Genomic DNA, 23,863 nt, shown 5'->3' with positions numbered 1-23,863 from the left:
TTTTATAGTAGTGTCTTGTATTTTGGTGATTTGTTGTTTTTTTAAAAGCTACTCAATGTATATATTTTTATATACATTTGTTTTTACATACACTGTGAGGCTTTTCATGTTTTGTCACATTACAGCGGCAAACCTCAACGCATTCTGTTGGAATTTGAATTCAGAACCAGACAAAATACAGAGTAATTTTGAAGTGATGGGAAAATTATTTATTTATTTTTTTTTTCAAAATGTTACACAAAGTAATATGGAAATTGTGGCATATATTGTTGTCAGCCCTTTCTAAATCAAGACTTTGTAGAAACACTGTAACTTCATTTATAGTACGCAATTAAGTTTACCACTTTTGCATATTTACTGAAACTTTTAGCGTTTTTTTTTTCCTTTTCAAAGTAGCTCAAGTTTAGTCATATTTTAGATTTTAGTATGTAAATGAAAATCAATTTTTAAGTCTTACCAAAGATTCTCAGATGGATTTAGCTCTGGACTTTGACTAAGCCATTCCAGCACACAATTAAGCTTTGATCTGGACCGTCTGTTAATTTAGGTCGCTGCTGGTCCTGACTTCCACCTCAATCTTAAGTCTTTTGTAGCATATATCAGGGTTTTTTTTTTTTTTTTTCATGATTTCCTTCTGTTTAGCTACATCCGTCACAGTTCACTTTCTCCCTTTCATACAAGTATCCCTGAAGCATGATGCTGCCACTGCCATATTTTACAGTGAGGATGGTGTGTTCAGGTTGTAGTAGCATCTGATCTCAGTCACTCCTCCTGCCTCTCTGCCAGCACCTAATGAGTACAGTGTACATAAATCACACACCATTAGGTGTTGGATTGGATTTCAGAGCGCATTCAAATCCACTTCATATTCCTAGGATGTACTGATTTTATGAATAGTCATCAGTTTGCCATTTTAAAAATCAATTTGTTCATTTTTTTGCATAAAACACAAGCAACACTTGTGCTGAAATTACCCAATTTTTTCCCTTTGCATAAATTTTTCTGCTGTTATTTTACTGTAAAATTCTCAAACTAAATCCCACTTCAAAACATTGACGCCGTCTCTCGGCACACACCAGCATGAGACTGAAAACGGTATTACATGTGTGACTCGCATACTTGACTACCTTAGGAAGCTGTGTGTGATTTATGTACACCGTGCTCATTAGGTGCTGTTTCATTCCCCTGGGATCGTTCCCGAAAAAAAAAAACGAAAAAACAAGGAAAATCCACACAGAGAGCGACATGTGCCTCTTTCAATTAGTTGTGACTTTTGTGACTTTTGTCTCAACTTGCTTGATTATCGAACAGCTCTAGGAGCGCTGCAATGCTGCTGTGTGAGAAGGTTATTGATTAACTTAAATAAACCGAGGAACATCGCTGATGCTGACTGCTGAACTTGCGCGCGCGCACACACACACACACACACACACACACACTTATAAAATGTCACAAAGTATGTTGTGAAAATAACTGTGATAACAGATCTCCTGCCAGTCTGTATGTTCACTTCATTTTGAATCTCTTTGGAGTCCCTTGTTGCTTTTGGATGTTTTTAAGCGGCTTCCAAGTTGAACAAATAAAGGGGAAAAAAATGATTTTTTTTTTATTTTATTTGCAGATAAATGCATATTTTCAGATTATTATGATCCACACCTTTTGAATTGGTTCAGACCCTGTCATTTAAGGCATATACTGTAACATATGGTGGGTTTTGATCTGCCTTCCCCGCAGCTTAAAGAAAACACATCCAAATTCAAAACGATTTTCCTCTATTTAGTCAGAAGTATCATGAACATGTCATCGCTTCTGTTTAAGTATTCAAAAAGAAAGAACTTTCTCCACCTCTTAAATCGCTCAGAGGATCACTTTGCATACATTATAAGCAACAAGGTTGTGCACCTGAATTAGAGCCTTTAATCACCCTGTATCTGACCCAGTGTCACTGTCATTTTGCTGCTGCCACAACCAATTGTCCTCTTTTGTTCTCTGAAGAACGTCTGATGTCTGATAGACTGTAACTGTTTTAGCGTTTCTTTTTCATTACTAATAAAGATTAAAAAAAAAAAATCACAGTCTGTCAAACCAAAGCAATGTGAACAACCTGGATGTCTGGACTACTGATCCCTCTCTATTGCATCCTTGAGATAGTATGGAAGGAGGTGTGTGTGTGTGTCTGTGTGTGTGAGTGAGTGAGTGAGTGAGAGAGAGGGTGGGGGTAACTTTTGGCATGCTGATGAAATCAGAATGTTACCTTGAGTAAAAACACGCCAATATTACAATAACATATTTACAAAAATCAACACATTGGATGATCTAATTTACCTTTATGTTATTTAAAGCAGAAAATCAACAAATGGTTTTTGGATTCTGTTGCAAAGTAATCTAACATAGACTAAATAATTATATTGAAAAGGAGGTACAGTGAACTTGAGGTTCTGTTTTCTCCATTCAAATTAAATTCATCAGTATTCTGCAGTCATTTTTCTCTGGAGCTTGACTTTTAATTATTCACAGAAAATTTGCAATTTTCTAGCGATATTTATCTTTAATTTGCTATTTATAACATTTTGCACATATAATTCCCCCAGAGGCATTTCTAAGAATACTGAACAACCAAACATTTTAGTGTAAACATAAACAATGCACCAGCTTTCAATCGAAATATCTTGCCACAGATAGATTGCGTGTTTGTTTTTGTGTGCTCGGATATTGCCGCCGACTGCAGAAAGAGCCCTGAAATCTCTCCGACGACAAAGGAAGGAATCTACTTTACACTCTGTGCTGCAGCACATAAAACTTTCATTTTCCATTTGGTGACAAGAAAAGCTGTGAAATGCCGCCACGACTGCACGGAAGAAATCACCGCAAGTGATTCCCTACAACATGATGCAAGGAGGATGAAAGACAGCTCATCAGACTGTAATATTTTAATTTCCATTTCCTGGGCCCCCACACTTTGTTCTACTTACACCAGATTATGAGTCTTTGTGCACAGGCGTTGGTGTAAGCCTCTTAATAGCAACTGTAGCATGAATAGCAGTGAAGGGAAGATCACAATAGCTTTTGTTGAGGCTGTCTCACAAAGGTGTGAATTCAATTCTTATGGGGATTTTTTTTATTGTTTTCTGTATTGTTTTCTATTGTTAACTCTTTTCTATGGATTTGTCTTGTTTCTGTCTGAAGATTCAGCTGTTGGATCATATGGCTTCTTCTAAGAAGTAATTGGTTTGGATTCTTTTTGAGCAGCATCACAGACCTCACCCCAATTTTCACTGTCTGCACTGTCAAGTCTGTTACAAGGGCACTGACGAATATTTAAAAAAAAAAAAACAGCCTTGACTCTGCATGTCCCTGCTAAGTTAATAGTTTCCAGCTATTGTTGTCCAATGTGTCTCAACCCAGTAACTTTTTCACAGTTGTCGCATTACAATCAGTTTGTTTTTGCAGGAATGTTGCCCTCCTTCTTCCGCCCACCCCAGCCAAATAAAATTCAAGCAATAATCAGATTTTTTATTTATTTATTTATTTTTTCCCAGCAGAAGGCAACCCAGTCTCCCAGAACTCGGCAACAAGCAAGGAAAACATATTCCGCTGCATATAGATATGAGTAGCTGCAAACTTCTTGAAGGCACAACTGGCAGATAAGATATATATTATTTTCTAGTTCTTGGGAGGACCAGCCCTTTCTTATACCTCTTTGGGCAACTGCCCATTTAGCCCACATCAAAATCCACCTCTGATTAAAGTTCACCAAAGCTTTACTTTATTCTCAACCTGCCTGAGTCGATATTTTGCACAACAAAAAAAAACAACCTTTTGCTGTAATTAGACCTTAATAATCAGTATATGTCTCTACCAGTTTTGTACATGCAGAGATTCCATTTTTTTTCCCTCTTTGTAAAATAGCTCAAACTCAGACAAATTAGAGTCTGTGATAGGAACTTTATATATTTTGTCACATATTCTCAGTTGGATGATAATCTGGATTTTGGACTTCTGAACCACATCAATATACTTTAACAATTCCGTTGTAGCACTGGGTGTATTTTTGCCAATTTTCTGTAAAGGCCAGATTAACAACTAGAAGTTGAACTGCCAACAGATTGTCCCTCCTGACATATAGAGCATTTCAGCTCCTGAGTCGCCATGGTTACTTCTCTGATTGATGCTCGCCTGTCATTTTAGGTGGATGTCCATGTCTTGGTAAGTCCTGTACTCTTTTCAGGTGGTAGGTTGCAACGTGCTCGATGAGGTCCAAAACTCGGATTACTGATCTATAATCAAACCCATCTTTAAACTTCTTCACAGGTTTTTTCCTGACCTTTCTTCTGTCATCCTTGTTCTTGATAAAGCTGCTTTCTCTCTAATGAGCCCTGAGTCACACCCAGTCAGAATCCATTTGGATTTTATTTAGCTGTATCAAAGCACAAATAAACAAAAACCTTTTCAGACTTTTATTTTTTAAAACGGCTCGAAAACCCCCTTTATTTGTATTCAGTTTCACAATCATGTGCCTCATTGTGTTGGTGTGTCAGATTTCAGGTTTTCAGTTGCAACATGATGAAATGTGAAAAGGTTGGAGGTGGTTGAGTATCTTTGCAATGCGCTGCATGTTTGACCTGGGAGGGTGCTGAAACACAAAATGGGGTAACCGTGTCGACAGTGTAGACAATGCTCCAAATATGCTGCAAAGAAAATACATCAATACCACATGCTATGGCCTCAACGCCTACCTGAGAGCAATAACCACCTTTCTGAAACACTGAATTTTACAGGTGTTCATGTTATTGACTGCACTCCCTGTAAGTATCTGTGCCATGAAAAATGCATGTCGTACTGTATAAACTATGCAGTACAGTACATGAGAAGACTTCACACACAGGAGGCTGTAGCGGGGGTTCTGTGTTGTAACACTTTGTTGAATTGCATTCCTTATTTGCCCTCATGAATATAAATTTCTAAACAGGAGTCATGTCGTCAAAACTAGGAGGTGTGACAGACACGGAGGGGATTGCGTCTGCCGAGCCCATGAGACTGCACCAGTCAGGGAGTGTTTTTCACTGTGCAAACTGCTGCTGCTCAAATACAGTTTCATCCAATGGCAGATGTCACCGAATGGAGTGATGAAAGGGGTTTACACTTTGTACGCTATCCTAGAGCTCCCCTTTCTCTGCAGGATAATACAGTCCAAGCAGCAGGGAACACCTAGTGCCTGAAAAATCTGCTTAGACGCAGTTTACTTCCTCCAGAGCATTTCTAAATGCCGTCTTGTAAAACCTGTTAATGTTTGAATAAAACAGCTAAGTGTTTGTATGGCAGCTAAAAACACTTAGCTGCCCTCAGAAGGCCACATCTAAAATCAAGACTCACTTGTATGGATTGTTTGGAGTCATTTTTCTGCATCTTTACTTTTAAAAGAGTAAAGTTGATCTTTCAGCATGGACACCTTTCTCTGCAGTTATGAGAAACATTCAGTTTTATTTGCAATATTTAGACAGGAAGTCCCTAGGATAGGAATTGAACCAGCTGGGCAGCTGCATTGAGAACTCTCAGTGTACCTTTTTGAGGGAACAATTATTATTGAACAATGGTGCTTATGAACAATAAGCTCCTGCAGCTTTGACCACCTGTTACACACAGCATGAAATCTTATTCCATTTAGACTAACAACTTTAGACTTTTTTGTGGTTGCTGTTCTTTTAAAAGAGTACCCCCTTCAAATTTGTTGCTTCTAACATTTCTACTTTGTGTATATATATATATATATATATATATATATATATATATATATATATATATATATATATATTTTTTTTTTTTTTTTTTTTTTTTTTTTTTTTTCTAAATTGGAGAATATTTGAATATATTTTCTAAACATTTCTTACAATTTCAAGCTACCACCACACGATTGCAACAAAAGAGTCAAAATAACATGAAGCAAATACAGACACGGCTCTGCATTATTTCAGTAATTTAATCAAATAAGTGAAATTTGTATTTTATACTGATTAATTACAAGGTGATTGTTACATATTTTCATGGCGACTCAATCACTGATGTTTTTAAGCATATCTGTTAAACAGATGATACGTTTTCATGGGCGAGCAATAAAGAGATAGAGGCTGAAATCGGAGCATTTCAGCCAATAGTAAGTCAAATATACTGCATCACTGTACATTATGCACTTATAAAATATGCTTAAACATTACAACATGTAAATATTTTTTGTACAGAGTTAAATTGTGAATCCACAAATAAACATATTAGTTTTTGTACAAATTTAGGTAAGCTTTTAATCTTTTAACAAGCTTTGACAGTATTTTGTTTTTGCATTTAGTTGGCTTTATGATGTGCAAACTGAACACATGCATAATTAATGTATGACTTCAGTTTGTTTTGATTAGGAAGTTGAATTGTAACTTGGGATATTGTTCTTTATCATGCAAAACCCCTCTTTCAGTCCTTTTCCCTCCAGAACCTTAAAGGAGTCTTTGAGAGTCTGAAAATATCAATAGATGTATTTTTAAAGCATGCTCAGCTCTGTGACTTTAATGTAATTGGCTTACACAACAGACACAAACGGAAGCTTTTGAAGTGCTTGTATGGCTTCTGTGTTTACAGAAGCTTGCATGTTTTTGTTTTTTTCGTTTGCTTTTTGCTGTAAAAGTCAATCAATATCAATCTCGTCTACTAAAACTTTTGGGAATGGTGATTAATTGAATTTTCCACGAATCTTATGATATTCTCCGCAGCACAGAGTTGTGAAGCTGAGGTTTGTAGTTGTTGTATGACCAAATGTAAAACGGTTCTTTCATATTAATAGTTTTCGTGGCACTACATGTTATATTTTTTCTTCTAGCTGTATTACTTATTGGTCTTTACACCACACAAACATTTTGGATTCAAAGTTAGACTTTATGTTACTAAGAAACAAGATTACCAGCTTCCATTTATTTAGATGGTCATTTATAAAGAGGGAACTTCCCTCTAGACATGTCTCTTTCTGGGAAGCCGGAAAGAAGTAGAGATCTGATTTAATATGTCTTTTGAAGCACTTCCTTCCCTGAGAACGTTGTTGCTACAAAAATCACCTAAGAGCACCGATTACCATTCATCAAGGATACCCACAATTGGCCTGCAGGGTGAGTAGCAGTCAGTAATATATCAAAAAATGTCAGATGAGGCAATCTGAAGTGCTTCTTCTATTGCAATAATGTTTTGATACATGGTACTAGCTGTAGTCCAAGTAAAAGAGGAAGTCATTCCAGTAATGAAAGAATCCAATTGATGTCAACAACCTAAGCGGACAAAATTACTTCTCTGGTTTGCAGACGTATTGTCAAAAGCATCAAGTATTGAAATGGTTGGTTTTACACTCACCATCCACTTTATAAGGTTCACCTTATTAACTGCTTGTTAGCACACAGAGTCAGTCAGCCAGTCACATTGCAGAAACATCGGACAAAGAGAAAATTACTTTCTTAAGTTAAAACTTAGAACGGGGGAAGAAAGAAAGTAATTTAAGAAAGCATGGTTGTAGTAATAGGAGGAGTATTTCCGAAAACAGCCACAGGAATTTTCACGCACAATCATCTCTCAGGCTTACACAAAGTGATCTTAAAAGAAAAAAAAAATCAATCGGGCAGCACTTTTATGGATACATTCCCTTGTTGATGTTAAAGATTGGAAGAAAAAGTGGTAAACTGATTTGACATAAGAATGTGACAGTAGCCCATATACAGAATGTAGAATACGATAAACACACAACACTTCAAACTTTGTAGCAGGTGAGCTACCACAGCAGAAGACCACATCTGCTGTTGTAGCAGTGATGCATCAGTAATTTATGCTGTAATTCATACAGGCTCACCAGAACTGGACATTACAGAACTTGAAGTCTTGATTTTTGCTGCAACCTTCAGATGGAAGGGGTCAAAATTTGATGTAAACAATTCAGACTCTGAACAAGAAAGAATGAATTCAGTGAGTCTTGAATCAACAGATCAGGATGGTGATTTTGGTATTATTTCTTGGGGCACACTAACCATATCGAAGCACTGGTGCTCAAATTGTCCATCTCTTTATTTTAACAGCATCTCTGTCTTCTGAGGACTGCTTCCAGGAACATACTGAACTCTATCACAAAGCTCAAATAATCTCAGACTAGTTTCCAGTGGCCTGCACAGTCACAAGAGCCAAACCCAACAGAGAACTTTTGTAAAGTTGTGGAACAAAAATCCTTATCACGGATCGCCACAGAAATATGCAGTGACTGTGCGTCGGTGTCATGTCAACACTGACCAAAATCTCTGAGCAATGTTTCTGACACCTTGAGGAATGTACTTCATGAGGAAATTAGGCGGTGATGAAGGCAAGCTGAAGTCCAACCCATTACTGGTAAGGTGTACCTAATAAATTGACCTCTGATTGTAACAGTGACTTTTGCATTAAATGCTGGAAAAGTTGTGCAGATAAACCCAAATCCTGATGTAGATTTGTGTTATCTATGAAGATCCAGGCTGGGATAAGAGGATCACCACCACTCAGCCACAGCAGGACAACTGGGAGAATGGAGCGTAGCAGCTTTATTTCCCCCCACAGAGTCTTTTACAACTTCACAAGAAATTCATAATCATCCAGCGTTGAAAAGAACAGCAGGGAAAGATGTGAAGGCATGCATACTGATGGGCTATAGGGGCAATTTTAAAAGTGAGACATGGCCGGAGGGCACGCTGTGCTCTGATCTCCATCCTAGGTACCTCAGAGAGAGATCCGCTAAGGACGACCTGGAGGAGCATTAACTTGTGAACCGCGCCATCTCGCGGCTGTGCGAATCACCTGCAGCGCACAGCATCGGGTGGAGCCACAGGCGCCACCGACAGCTGGGTGGGTGGACTCTTTTTTTGTCTGTGTGTGTGAGAGAGAGTACTGAACACCTCCATGCGGGTGCCCTTCCTACGGAATCATCTGTCAATTTCCTGAAGGGGGAAAAAAAAACTAAAGCTGTTTGTTGCTGATTTGAAAGTAAGTGATTGTTAATTATTCTGTTTTCGAATGAAAGAGGAGGAAAAACTCAGCAGCAGCGCGGTTTCATCTGAGCCACGCTCACGCTGCAGTTGTTAATAAGGAAGCAGCGCACATGGACTCTGAAAGGACGGAAGGATCATCCGGCTGATGCAATAAAACTTCAGGGCATCTCAGAGAAGCTCCACTCTCCACATTAGCAGACTTTGAAGTTGCAGAGTGTGGTGTAAATTGTCAAGAAACCTAAGCATCGAGGCAAGTTTAAAGAGGTTTTGTTGATGTTTACACTTTTAAAAAGTGTGAGCACTGCCGGCGGAGGAACATTTCCTTTTATAGGAGCGCGCTTCACAGCTGTAGTTCTGGCGGATGAACTCGCGTGAACCCAAAACACGTATGAATGAACCTTCCTGTTTTCTGGGGCAGGTTTAGAACCTGTTTTAATTTATCTGCAGTAAATCAAAAAGGAATCCAAGTCACTGAGATAAGCCCGTTTTGTTTTCTAAACCAGTTGCGTTACATTGTGAAACTTTATTATTTTTCAGAGACGACCCAATTTGAGACTGAAGCAGACTTTATTTGGGGGCCACTTTCATTCCGTCCATGCTTGGTCATCTTTGAAATCAGCACTGACGTTGTTTATTTAACTAGTGAAAACTGAATTTAAAAGACACAAAGATTAAGCACTTTCTTTTTAATTTGTGTTCAGGCTTGTTGGTCTGGAAATGCATTTTCATTTCCCTGACTGAATTTAATGAACTTAAAATAACCAAACAAAAAGCCTGGATGGCCAAAGGTTTTTACTAGGTTATGATGTGTGTTTGGGTATAGCACGATGTCCACATAAAGAAAATGTAGTTTAGAATGGGAACATGACCTCCATTTAATGTAATAATGATAAAGGATTAATAATTATTTCAGAATCCGTTAGGCTATCATTTTCATGTATTTTATCTGCAGACAATATTTGTTGATTTATTTTACCGTTGGCCTTCCAGAGACTGAATGCACCAAAGTCAACTATGACAGTCAGACTTCAGATCATCATAGCATCCTGACTCTTTGTAAAAGAAAAACAGATTTATTGGAGTAAACAAATTCTTAAATCCAGCATCCGCATCAGTCCCTCTCCCTCCCAACAGAACCCATGCTTATTCTAATACTTGGCTGGAAATATGTCTTTTTACTCAGAGGGAATGAAATGACATATTATTTGTTTTTAAAGTTATTGCTATGATGATTGTGTATTTGCTTCTACAACTTGAGTTTGAAAAAGAACACCAATTACTACAACGAAGAAATGAACAAATAACTCAAAGTTCATAGTTTTTTGCCATAACAGTTAATTAGCCTTAGCAAGGTTCATAAAATAAATGCAAATACATTCAAGGTAGTAATTAATCCTCCTAATAAGCAGTGTTGCCACCTGACAAGGAACCATAAAATTAATAGTTCTTTTTTAATATATTTTTGGAGCAATGCTACAGGCACGGTTATTACCAAGAGGTCAGGCACTTATCAAGGATACATGAGGAGATATGAGATAAAGTTTGTGTGTGTGTTATTTTGTGCTGTAGCTTGTCTTGCCTCCTTTAACCTTTTTATTCTGTTGGAAATGTATGCTGCAACACAACCCAAAACTGGGGAAACTGGAAAAGGAAAAAAAAAGATGCGTACTTTTGAATATTTTTGTTTTAGAAATAAAAATGTAAATATTGCTATTTGTATTCAGCTGCCATTGAGTCAATATAGTGTGGAACTACCTTTGACTGTAGTTGTATCTACAAGTCTTCATATTGTTTTCATGTGCTTGTGCACCCAGAGACCGAGATGCTTGTCCATTCGTATTTAGCTCAAGTTCAGTCATACTGGATAGAAAGCATGGACAATGGAGTCTTGTCATAGATTCTCAGTTGTATTGTTCTAGTTGGCAATCTTTACTCATGAATATCCTTTTGAGCTAAGCCATTCACTTGTAGATATTTAGCTATAGGGTTGTTGACCTGGAAGGATGTAAACCCTCATCCTAGTCTCTAGTCTTTTGCAGCCTTTAAGACGTTTTCTATCAGGATTTCTGGAAAATGGAAGGACAACTCCTTCCACCTTCCCATAGACTCTGATCAGCATTAATTCCTCACAAGATAATGCTTCTCCCACTGTCTTTCAGCATAGTGTCTTGCATAATACTTGCTTGAAAGCCCAAACCTTCAGTTGTGGAGTTCCATATATGTTGTGTGCCCCACATAGCTTGTGCAGTAGTGAAAACCTAACTTTGGCTTTTTTCCAACAATTAGTTTATTTGTGCCACTCTCTTAATGCATGATGATGATTGTTTCTGTCAATATGTTCTCTCATTAAAGCTTGGGAACTTTTCAGCTCCTCTAGTTACCATGGGATATGGAGTTACATTCCTGCCAAAAACTCGAAAGAATGCTTTAAACAATTCCAATAGTGCATATATTAACCGTGAAAGCATATGGCTCTGATTATGACCATGTTTATTAACTAAGAGGGTGTTTAGCTATGACTGCAGTGGCCACATTTTCACAGATGGTGTATCAGAGAAAAAGGGGCCTAAAGACGAGTACATGCCACACTTCTCAGATTTATGTTTGTGAAAGCATTAAAACGTTTCAACTTCACATTATGCATCAGCTTGTGTTGGTCTGTCTCATAAAGTGCCAATAAACTGCTTTGAAGTTTGTGGTTTTAATGTTGCAAAACTTGACAGACTAGGCGCTAGGTGCTAGACAAATACAAGGCACTGTAAAGTGTAAAGATGTGAGCATGTTGGTAATTAGCTTGAAACCTTTGGAAGAAATGTTGAAGTAGTTATGGTATGTCAACATTGCATCATCAAGCTGAGGACCAGTGAGCAGGCACTGTGTGTACACTTCCAGTCCACTCACATCCACTTTATATTCAAAAACTTCTGTCTGAAACCAATGTTTACATGAGGAGAATCTAATCAAATGAGTAATTACTTTGTAATTTATGCATTACTTAGCTGATCTGCTTTTAGAAGTTGTCTTTGAGGCCTAACTGTGACTGTCGATATAAAAGTCATTTGAAGGAGTAAATGTATTGTGCCTGCAGGCAAACATTAAAGACCATGGGACCAAATGCCTTCCCAAATTCATGCACATGCCGATATGAGTCATCAGCACAGAGATTGGCTGAGATGAGGGCAGGGCCCCATCCTTCCCACCCGCCTTTTTTAGCTCAGCTAAGACACGCCACATCATGTTCATTCTGCTGCGTATCTCTGTTGTTAATTCGGAACCACTGACTCATCGCAACACTCTTTTTTTTATTTTTTATTCCTGGACAGAGATGTGGCTAATGAGCTCAATCACCAGCAGCATATAAGGAAGCATTCCTGCTAGCCAATTTTAGCTCCAGGAGAAGGAAATACTTATAGTTTTCAGATTTCTTTTTTCCATTTGATTTTTTTTCCTAGTGTCTATATTTCGTTATTTGGTTCAGTTTGTTTTGGCAACTGCATATGGGTCAGTATAACAGTTTACTACGACCGGGGCATGCACCTTAAAATTGTTTGGCTTTGTCTGAGGTTTGTTCACTGCTTGAAATATTAAGGCAACAATATAACACCACTATTTTTTTTATTGCAAATATTACAATTTCATCCTGAAAAATTGTAAATTGCATATATTTAGGCAAAAATACTATGGTAAAGTTACCACAGTATCTTTACTGAAGCTTATCATACTAAGAGCATTTCAGACCGGCCTATATTTAGTCAAATCCCAGTCTATAAATGTTGTATAAGAGAGATAAACAGATATAAAACTTTGGAACAATATTGATATCCTAAGTTAATATTGCTGCTATGGCCAATGACCATTTCATTACCCTTTAAAAACCTTAAAAAACAACCATGTTACTGCTTTTCTGCTTCAGTTAAATTTCCACAGTCCTGCACTGCATTACTCTGACTGTCACTTGAGCAAACAAATACCACAACCAACTTTTTGCCCCCTCCAAAAACGATGGAAATAAACTTCGGTTGTTAATATCCATCTTATTTATCAGGCAGATATTCGTATATTAAAAATCACTAGTACTTGCCGATACTGATGTTGGTGCCGATATATTGTGCGTTTCTTGTATACAGGCATGTTATTCTCTCTGCTTTGTTCTAAACCTTCTCAATCGAACAATATCCTTTCAAGAAGAAAAAAAAAAAAAACAACATAAAAATGTTAAGGTATGTTTTGCCAATACCTCTTTTAGACCACATTAACAGCATTTAAAATCCCCCCAGGATTTGTTTGATGAAAGTTTCTAGATGTTGCTGCTATAACAAAAACAAACAGTCCTATTAGGTTGTCTCTATCTACATTTGAACTTTAAATGGACTCAGAAGAGGAAGGGGGGTTTATTGGTGTCAAAACAGCTGCCTCTGAGGCCATGTGATATATCACTGTTCTATTTGTACACCAAATACCTGAATGGTTTGTACACAAATTGGCATCTGTGTCACATGTCAAGCCCTTGAGTGTAAATATGTCATCTAAAGCTGGTGGTAAGGCGATGTGCCATCTGGACAATCAAGCTTGGGAGCATTGTGAGCTCATAGGCATCAGTGATAGTCAGGAACCTGTGTTGAACTTGTTGTAAAACAGAAGTGAGTACTCTTCTTTATCATTTCAATTGCAGATGTATTGTTTTTGCGGAAGCTTGAAGCGATGACTGCAGTGTCACAATTGTTTAGCAGTTTCTGTTGATCAGACATTGTCCCCTTCCATTTTAGTTCTTTTCAGTAGCAGAATATTGTGCATGTTAGCTCCCTTAATAATTGATATTTTACAAGAAAACTACAATAAAGCTGTGGGCTCGAACAAATTTGAAATAAGCAAATTTAGCTTTCTGGAGGAACGGAGTTAGTTCACCCATATTTTGGGTGGTTTGAATGAGGTCTGGTTTTTGAATGAGGTGTGTTCAATAACCAAAAAACTTCCCTAGACATTTTCAGATTAAATGCTGCATCTGTTGCATGAAGCCTGATTGGATGTTGTAAATGATCACCATAAACTGATGAGCCTCTTTCCTGGAACGCCCACAGACGGTAAAACGATGTGATCTTAAGGTCATGCTTTTCTGCACTGAGCATGGACGCAGTGCCTTGTGAAATCTTTGCACTCTTTCCACATTTTGTTGTGTCGTGTCACAACCACAAACTTCAATGCGTTTCACCAGGAATTTATATAAAGGATCAGCACAAATGAGTGCACTACTGGGGAGTGGAAGAGAAACGATAAAGGGTTTAAATGTTTGTTTTACAAATAAGATTCTGAAAAGTGGCACACACATTCACTATGAGCACTCCCACAATTTTCTGTAATTGAAAATTCATGCATTTTCAGCAGGGATGGGCTTAAAGAGTCCGATATGTACTTAAAGATTTATCACGGTACTTTTTGTTACCACTTTGAAAACAACATAAGTGACAATAAGAACTATTGTTTTGGACCAGATCAGAGTGTCTCCTTCCACATGCTTGCTATGTTCCACGTTTTTAGTGGCAAATACAAATAAATACAACTACATGCTATACTTTCAAGCATTTTTTGGTCAAAAAACTTCAATAACTTTCCGTTCACTGGACAGCCATTCACTACGTTTTGATCTGTCATAAAAAGTTCCAATGAAAATGGAATGCTTATGAGGTTTGAATACTTTTTTGTAAGTCATAAGCATTGAATATAAGCCTATTGTAATAATCAATCGCATAGTAAATTAAAATGAGCTCGATAAATTCTAATGGTATTTTTTGAAGAGCAAATTTGTTTATGGACTTCATAATTTATGGTTTCAGTTATTTGTGTGTTTTTTTTGTTTTGTTTTGTTTTGTTTTTTGTTTTTCATTTTATTTGTGGTTTGTGGTGGCGTGTTTTATTTTGGATATTTAAAATATATTTAGTTCCATTGTGAAGTGTTCTTTACAAAGTCAAAGTTATTGGTCTTTGAAAGGGCAAACTTGCATTATTACGCCGTTACCAATATGTCACTTGAAAATGGTCTGAAAACAACATTTCTCGCAATAATTTCTGCGACAATTGATCATCTAGCAAAATTTGATATTGTGAAAGGCTTAACTGAACACCTTGTGTTTACAGATGTGTCATAATCCCATCATCATTCCTGTCTTGTTCTGTCCACAGGTATGTTTGTGTCCCTTTGGCACTAACAGAGATGATTCTGGCTAAATTACAAGGCATTGGGAAGCAGCTCCTGAGGGTGAAGGTTGTGGACTGCAGCTTAGACGAAACCCGGCTGGCCCGATGCCTCAGGACCTTTGACCTGGTGGCCCTGGGCGTTGGGAGCACATTGGGTGCCGGTGTTTATGTGCTCGCTGGTGCCGTAGCTCGTGAAACCTCTGGACCTGGCATCGTCCTCTCATTTCTCATAGCTGCGCTAGCTTCCGTGCTAGCTGGTCTGTGCTACGCCGAGTTTGGAGCCCGTGTCCCGAAAACCGGCTCAGCTTACCTCTACTGCTATGTGACGGTGGGAGAACTAGGGGCTTATATTACGGGCTGGAACCTCATTCTCTCCTATGTCATTGGTGAGATCACTTAAAAAAACAGGAAAGGTAAAGACCTGGCTGCTAATCTCTGTGATTTGTGAATTACCTGAAGATTTCTCTGTGCAGGAACTTCAAGTGTGGCGAGGGCTTGGAGCGCCACCTTCGATGAGCTCACCGGAAAGCACATTGAGCAATTTTGCAAACAATACATGAAAATTAATGTACAGTGGCTGGCAGAGTATCCGGACATATTTGCTGTCTTCATCATACTCTGTCTGACAGGTTAGACACAATAATGTCTTTCCATGACTCCAGTACAGAGTGGATTCATTTAGAAAAATAAGGAATTTGATTTTTCATTCATGGATCAGAATAAGAAAGACAACTTAGTCTAGAACATCAATTGTATTTCTATATTTTTTATTTTTATATATATGTTCTACCGTCTAAAGGTTGTGCCCATCCATCCATTTATACATCACTCCCTCCTTCCATTTGTCCATCCCTCCTTTAATTATCCATCCATCTAGGGCTACAACCTAAAAATATTTTACGAATCGATTATTTTTATTCTGACGATTAATTGCATAAAAAATTGTTGCATTCTGCAGATTTCTCTTTCAACTTCTTACAGCTTTAGCATAATTACTGCTCTGGGTGTGTTATTCTTTCAGCAAATTGCTTTTTTTGAGTCTGTATACTCCAGCTGACAGTTAATCATTTACTAAATTAGTTGACGATTATTCCATGAAATGATTAGTCACGATTAATCTGATTGTTTCAGTTTCGCATCCATCCATCACCCCTTCTTTTTCTTGTTTCTTTCCTTCCTATCTTTTTTATTTTTTTACGTAAACAATGTTCTTAAAAAATAGTTTCTTCCCTCCACCCCCACTGTTTCTGTCATATATCCTATCATATTTTTTTTTTTCCTTTTCAACTTTTCACAGCGTTGCTTGCTTTTGGAGTCAAAGAATCGGCCATGGTGAATAAAGTATTCACTTGCGTCAATGTGCTTGTCCTGCTGTTTGTGATCGTCTCTGGACTGGTTAAAGGAGACCTAAAAAACTGGAATCTGAACCCTGAAGAGATCCTCAACGCCACTGGAAACGCCACCCATAAGTAGGTTCACTGAAGATCAGTGTGTTATGATTACCATCGCTAATTATCTTCATAAAGTAAATAAGTGCTTTCTTTTCTTACTTCCAGTACCTCACTTCCCCACCCTGAAACTCTTGGTGCAGGCGGCTTCATGCCGTTCGGGTGGTCAGGGATCCTCTCTGGTGCTGCCACCTGTTTTTATGCCTTTGTGGGGTTTGACTGCATTGCCACTACAGGTGACGGCAAATGCATTAACACGGGTAGTACACACAAAACTCTGTTACCTGACATATCGTTTTTTGTTTGTTTCCCCCTCAGGAGAGGAAGTGAAGAACCCCCAGAAGGCCATTCCCATCGGCATCGTGGCCTCTCTCCTCATCTGTTTTGTGGCTTACTTCGGCGTTTCGGCGGCTCTCACTGTTATGATGCCGTACTACATGCTGGACAAAGACAGCCCTCTTCCAGTGGCCTTTAAGTATGTAGGCTGGGAGGGAGCCACTTATGCAGTAGCCATTGGCTCTTTATGTGCTCTGTCGACCAGGTAAGTGGGTCTCCTACTGCCTCTCAGCATGAGAAGCCACAGAGGGCGCGTAATTGTTCAGCAGGAATCTTTAGGAAATGAATAATTCATTTCAGCTGCCCTGAGTAGTGAATTCTTTTACATAACGCTTTACTCGCTGGTAGCCGACGAGCTGCAGTTAAAGAACAGTAGGTCGGAAAGACTGGGGTGTATGAGGCAGGTGACACATTGGAAAGATTCTTAGAAACATTTTGTCTGCTTTTGGTACAATATATAAATGCGAATGTAAAATCATTTAGATTCTGAAATTAAATGATGATCCTTTAGTATTTAGGGTGCTTAATTTCTGGAAAAATATGGAATTCAACTATTTTCAGTGTGTGGATAAATATAGAAAAAGAAAATGGTATGAACCTTTGTTTCCTTCTGTTTTCTTTCTTTCTTTGCTTTTTGGATCCTTTCTTGTTTCTTTCTCTCCTTTCTTTCTGTCCTTTTCTGATTGTTTCTGAGTTTTATGTTACCTCTTAAATCTCTCGATTGAATATTAATGTCTAGCTTTAAACAATTAGTTTCCACATTTATTGAAGAATAGCAGTACCCCATGTGGAGACGCAGAAAGCCCTGCACGGAGGCGTAGGGAGAATATGAAATACTTCAAAAACAACTGGAGTTGCTCAGGAACCATAAAAAATAACTGAAATGCATGTTTTGCTCTTATTAAAGTAACTGCATAGACCATAGTTGGGTAGATCCAAATTTACACCACACTCGGGAATTTTGCAAAAGTTCCAGTGGTGCATATTTTACATTTACAGGATATACTGGCAGAAAACTAACAAAAAATTTAGTCAACCATAAAGATACAACAATCAATTTTTGATAGCTCTTTAAGTCACAGATAAGCATACAGTAAAATGTTAATAAAATTATTCCGTTGTGACATAAACACCTAATATACATATAGATATCTGAGCTGTGTGTGTGTGTGTGTGTGTGTGTTTTCCTTGACATTGCATGCTCTTTTCTCCCTCCCTGCACCAACCAGCTTGCTGGGCTCCATGTTCCCAATGCCAAGAGTGATCTGGGCCATGGCGGAGGATGGCCTGCTCTTCAAATGCTTGGCTAAAATCAGCACGCGAACCAAAACCCCGCTAACAGCTACAGTAACCTCCGGCATGGTCGCAGGTGAGCTCACACCCTAAACTCGCTAACTGGCAGAATGCTGCGCGAGGCGTGGCGAAGCAGGCCCCTCAACACCTAACATGCAAACGCAGCACAAAGGCGGCAAACTTTAGCTGACGCAGCAGCTGTTCCGTTGGGCTGACAATGTTTGAGGGCTCGTGTGGAACCACAGCTACGTTCTAAAGTCTCCTCCTCCTCCTCCCTTCATCCATGACATAGCCTCCTTGGCTCCATGTTTCCGCTGCCACGCATTATCTTTGCTATGGCTCGTGACGGGGTGATTTTCTCGTTTCTGGCTCGTGTCAGCGAGAGGAAGACGCCCATCGTCTCCACCTTGGTGGCAGGGCTGATGTCTGGTAGGTGGCTGAGAAAAAGACAAAGTCAACAGTGCCCCCATGTGGAAGGAGGAGGAAGGGGGGAAAAAACGAATCACACATAGTTGTAAATATTTTTGATCTTTACAGTAATAGATTGGCAGTTTCCTCCTTTATTTTTTTTAGACTTTATTTTAATTAAAATACTGTGTCATTAATATTGAATCTAATTCTGCTGTGTATTCTTGTTGAAGTCACTCTGCTGATGTGTATTTTCTCCTCTGTGCCCCGCAGCTGTGATGGCTTTCCTGTTTGAGCTAAAGGACCTGGTGGATCTCATGTCTATTGGCACTTTACTGGCCTATACTCTGGTTGCTGCCTGTGTGTTGGTACTCAGGTAATTGTTTTTCTCACCAAATAACCAAGAAATATGCAATACTTAAAAGTTTAGATCTGACATGAGAATAAATGAATTCTTAGATTCATTTATTTCAAGGATTACCTCTAAATTCTCAAACTTTAGCACATACTTAAAGCTAGATGGTTTAAGTATTTTCTCCTACTTCTTGATTTTCTCCTAGTTCTCTGACCTGCTCCCTCCATCTCAGCATGTATTTATAATTTTAAACCTACTAGATTATAACACAATCTACAATGAGCTAGATTTTGTATTTGTGCACCCAGTTCTTGCTTTTAAGAGATATAACATTTGTTTATTATTAAGTGATTTCACCTCATCTTTAAGCCCCACCTCCCCATCCTTAGTGACTTGTCTGCTCTCTGTTCGCCTGTCACGCGAAGGTACCAGCCTGAGCAGCCGAGTACGGCCTATGAGATGGCCAACACCCAGGAGGAGCCGGAGTCTTGCAGCGAAGGGAACTCTGATGTCTTTCCTCAACCAGAAGATACGATCAGCATCAAGAATCTCCTGTCCCCCTCCAACCCCGAACCCTCTCCTCTGTCTGGTCGTACCGTCAAAATCTGCACCAGCATAATCGGTGAGCCTCGCACGAGGATGAAAGTGAACATTTCATGTTGAACTGGCCCGGAGCGTGACGAGGTCTCCTTTTTTTTTTTTTTCTCTCCACCAGGTGTTATGGTGTGTGTTTTCAGTGCTGTTGCTGCTCAACAAACTCTGGCCCCCTGGGCTGTGGCTCTGATGAGTGTTAGCATGGCGGTTTGTGTCCTTCTCACCTTTGTTATATACAGGCAGCCTCAGAGCAAAGCCAAGCTGGCCTTTAAGGTGAGTGAACTTTAAACCTTTTGCTAATTTTTTTGTTCCTTTTAACTTTTTCACTATCTGGGATGTTACCACCACAAACATCTGTGTATTTTTTTGGGACATTTTATGCGGTAGACCAACGCAAAACAGCACCACAGCAGTATGTTATTGAAGTGAAGCAGAGGTAAACATGGATTTCGAACTCAGTGCTCTCAACTGTTTTCATAAGCAATCCAATTAGTAAGCCATCCAGGGTTCATGCTGATAGTACCACTATTTCTCACACATTCCCCAAATTTGTGATAATGGAGTAGCAAGAGCAACGTCAGGTTTGAAATAAACCTATAAGAAGTCTCAATTATTGTTTGCTACAATTTCTTTTGGAGACTTGGCAAACAAAATGAGTTCTTTTCAGTTCAGGGTATTGATTTGTAAACTACTCACATTGCATTCAGTTGTATGGATTAGAGCATAGGATTATAGTGAAGGTCATATTTGTACAGGTGTGGTTGCAGCTCGTGCACAAAGTTTTTGGCCTGGCGCCTGTCTTGGTGATCAGATCCAGGTCTTGATTAGTCTTCCAATCTTTAGCTCGACTGTCAACATGTATTACTTCATATCAACTGAGAAAATGGCTCTCTGAAAGTGGTCTGCTTCCCTCTGACGGCCTTTCTTGCTTTTCATCTCTTATCACTGATATTTTGAGGTGGGCAGCTGCTTTGAAGAGCACAGAACATCTGCTTGTTTAGAAAACTTTGGCAAATGTCAAATATTTATTGAGCTTTAACCCTGGAGCTGTAATACCCACTAGAACCACTACAGGGAGATTTTTTTGTATAAACTCCCTTTCAGTGATGAGCGTGAACCCAACTAAATGGCAGTTTTTGACCAAACTAAATCAGTCAGACTAAGGTTTTTCTTAAATATTTTATTTATGCTTTAATTAACCAGTGATGACATATAGAAATCTAACAGTGACATTTTTTTCTTTTTACTCTTCTCACTTCTTTTGCTGAATTTCCTTCTAGATACATGAAGTCATTCATTCCACTTATCTCGATAGATTTCAGAACTATGTTTTTGTGAAGGAGTTTTTTAAGCCTTTTGAAATGGATTCTCTCTCCACAGGTTCCCTTGGTGCCCTTCGTTCCCATCATCAGCATGTTTGTCAATGTCTACCTGATGATGCAGCTCAATAAAGGAACCTGGGTGCGCTTTAGCATTTGGATGCTGATAGGTACTGTGTCTCAAGAGTGGAACATTTTCTGCCAGCTTTTCTAAATATAGTCTGACCTCTCTGACCTGATATTCCTCCACTACTGCAGGTATCTTTATCTACTTCGTCTATGGCTTTTGGAACAGCGCAGAGGCAACCAGGTCTGATGCCTGCTCAATAAAAGGAGAGCCAATGACCAGAGAGAAGGAGGCCTTGAACACATCAAACTGCACTCGAGACGGTGACGACTGATGAGGAAATGAGCGCTTACACATTTTCTGAAACGGCTGCACAGAAAACACTGCAGATCCGTGCATGCATGCATCTTTGAATGTCTGTTTCTAAAGTTTGCTATTCCCAAATTGACGACATGCCAAAACAACAATCACATTTTCAGTGATATATTTGTTGTGCAGAATTAACTGTGGCTCACAGACTCAGAGCCTAATGTTTTAATATCTGATGTTTACTGTGAATTACAGAGATTAATAATAGAGCTGACAATTATCCACTCAGTTTCCTGCCGGAACACCTAACCCATATGTTAGGTGTTAGGTGCATTGAAAAAAAATGTACTTATGTTACTGAAAAAATAGTTGCTTTATGCATTATGCTGCCTTCAATGAGCTGCTCAGATTAGAGCAATATTTGACGCATTGCTCTAATCGCAAATTAGAGCAATGCATCAATGTATTGCAAATTAGCGGATCAATGACACAAGTTTGTTGGGTATAAAGATGAGTGTTGTTTTTATGAGTGGAAATTGCACGTTTTATCTGAAAGCTGCTAATATGGAGTTTTTGTCAGATACTTGAGATGGTGCCTTTTTCCCAAAGAAATGTCACAACTTCAAAGGTGATATCCTTTAAACATTTGATACTTGTTATGAGATGAAAATGCAGTTAATTGTCTGTGTATAAAGTATCCTCTGGAGTATGAAAATCCGGTTTTAAGGAATATGGAGAATTTTATTTTTGGACCATTTTTACATTTTTTGTGCATATGCATTTAAACAGGAAGAACAGTTTTAATATTGTGGTTAAGTTTTGTTTGAGTGGCCAAAACTAGCTTAATTTGCTGTTCTCAAACTCACTGTGGCAGCTGCAACAGGTGTCTTTTTAAAGAATTTTCGTCCCAAGTGCAGGTCCGAGCCATTCGAGCCATTTGCCCAGAAACCGATGCTGAACGTATGCTTCAAAATTCAGTAGCTTTAAAGTTGTTCCTTATGTTTCATCAGTAATGCGTGGTTAACATTACCACTGTGACTGTGTTGCATTCAAGTCACTCACCAGACGTCTGGTATTCCAGACGTCGTATTACCATTTCTTCACAAGAGCAGCAACTATCTTGACCTTTCAAGTATTTTGCAGGTCACTCTTACATGTCTAAAGATGCGTCTTACAGTCACAATCTTTGGTAAACTTGCATATTTCTCCTGTTAACTGTGCTTTTGTGTGAAACATGCCAGCATGTTGATTGAGTTTTGATGTGACTTGTTGATAATTTGGGAAAATATCTGATTTAGAAGAATCTTGCATTCGAAGGTTTATTCTCCTGTTTTATAAACTTAGTACTCTGCTTTGATTATCATAAAATTGAATGATCTGTGTTTCAACTGCATTCTTGTCTCCCCCCATCAACAGCTGTCTGTTGTACAGCATATAGAACTGGTGATAAGATAAAGACAGACTCAAAGCTACAAGAGCCAAAAGAGTCTCTTGTCTTTCATGCTGACCTTTTATTGTTTGTGAATATTCAGATTGTTAGATCAGCAAAATAATCTGGAACAATTTTGCAACTTCATCTCCTCTGCTTTTAAAAAACTCAGTTTGCTGGGAGGTTGGCTAAAGAGTGAAGCTTACCAAGAGATGCCTTCACCGATCATGTATAAAATGTCTTGCTCTGGACCCTCTTCAGATGCTTGGGATTGTACTAGGACATCCCTAATTAGGACGTACCCCAACCAGGACTATGCTATGTGTTATACAATTCACTGATGATGACAATGAAAGCTACTGTGACTGTGTGAAGATCCACCAGGCAGCTCAAACGTGAATGTTACATGTCAAAGTGGCAACTAGGTGAAATGTGTGCATTAGAAAATTTCCATTTTAAATTTCTACCATGGATTTACCTATAAACTTGAATATGACTTGCATTAATATAGGGTTCTACTTCTCTTCCGTTAACTTGTCTGCCGGACTTGAATTCAGTTCTGGTAAATTTCTATGGTTCCATGCCAGGACACTGCTCTATTTATTAACATGGTGTGTTGATCTTTGTCACAGTGTCAGTGTGCTGGCCTTCATGTAAGATAACAAACAATGTACATAAAATGTAACTATGCTCAGATTTTGTTGAACAGTCAGTGTGGTTGTGCTTCATGTTTTAATCCATGTTGTAAATACCAATAACAATGTAAGGGAATATGCCAAATTTACTCAAGCTTGGTTGGCTTGTACAGGTTTTCTTTCACCTTCCAAATGAAGCATTTACAATGCAGACTATGCTACAGTGTTCAAATGCGATGTGACAAATTGGACAGTTTTCCGGGTGCTCGTTAATATTCATTAACCTGCTTTTTTTTTTTTTTTTAGCAACATTCTGGTAAATATCTACAGTCCAAATTAGTATTTGAGATGCTGTTTTCTGTGTCCACCATCTGTTTATGGATTTATTTGGTTCTGTAAATAAATCATGGTGAATGTTAAAACCTAAATTTGCCCTTGTTATTTAT

At 38.5% G+C, this 23,863-nt stretch overlaps 1 protein-coding gene across 3 annotated transcripts; it reads left to right on the top strand.

The window, feature by feature from the left end:
• Positions 1 to 8,901: 8,901 nt before the first annotated feature.
• On the top strand, positions 8,902 to 22,623 carry LOC106945605 (high affinity cationic amino acid transporter 1-like). Of its 3 annotated transcripts, none has more exons than XM_015029427.1 (12): positions 8,902 to 9,027; positions 15,210 to 15,610; positions 15,698 to 15,853; positions 16,522 to 16,693; positions 16,781 to 16,908; positions 16,991 to 17,213; positions 18,594 to 18,730; positions 18,983 to 19,085; positions 19,490 to 19,686; positions 19,780 to 19,931; positions 21,039 to 21,147; positions 21,236 to 22,623. In XM_015029427.1, the coding sequence occupies exons 2-12, from the start codon at positions 15,241 to 15,243 to the stop codon at positions 21,376 to 21,378; spliced, it is 1,890 nt and encodes a 629-aa protein (XP_014884913.1). In that variant the 5' UTR covers positions 8,902 to 9,027; positions 15,210 to 15,240; the 3' UTR covers positions 21,379 to 22,623. The 3 variants fall into 3 exon arrangements, with proteins under 3 accessions (XP_014884913.1, XP_014884900.1, XP_014884907.1); XM_015029414.1 differs by lacking the exon at positions 18,594 to 18,730 and adding an exon at positions 18,238 to 18,377 and having other exon boundaries at positions 8,904 to 9,027; XM_015029421.1 differs by lacking the exons at positions 8,902 to 9,027; positions 18,594 to 18,730 and adding exons at positions 13,654 to 13,672; positions 18,238 to 18,377.
• Positions 22,624 to 23,863: the final 1,240 nt, after the last annotated feature.

Source organism: Poecilia latipinna, unplaced genomic scaffold (assembly GCF_001443285.1).
Source record: "Poecilia latipinna isolate Pla-1442-1.1 unplaced genomic scaffold, P_latipinna-1.0 Scaffold10, whole genome shotgun sequence".
Lineage (NCBI taxonomy): Eukaryota > Metazoa > Chordata > Actinopteri > Cyprinodontiformes > Poeciliidae > Poecilia > Poecilia latipinna.
Note: the sequence above shows the minus strand (reverse complement) of the source record. Positions and strands in the feature narration are given on the sequence as shown.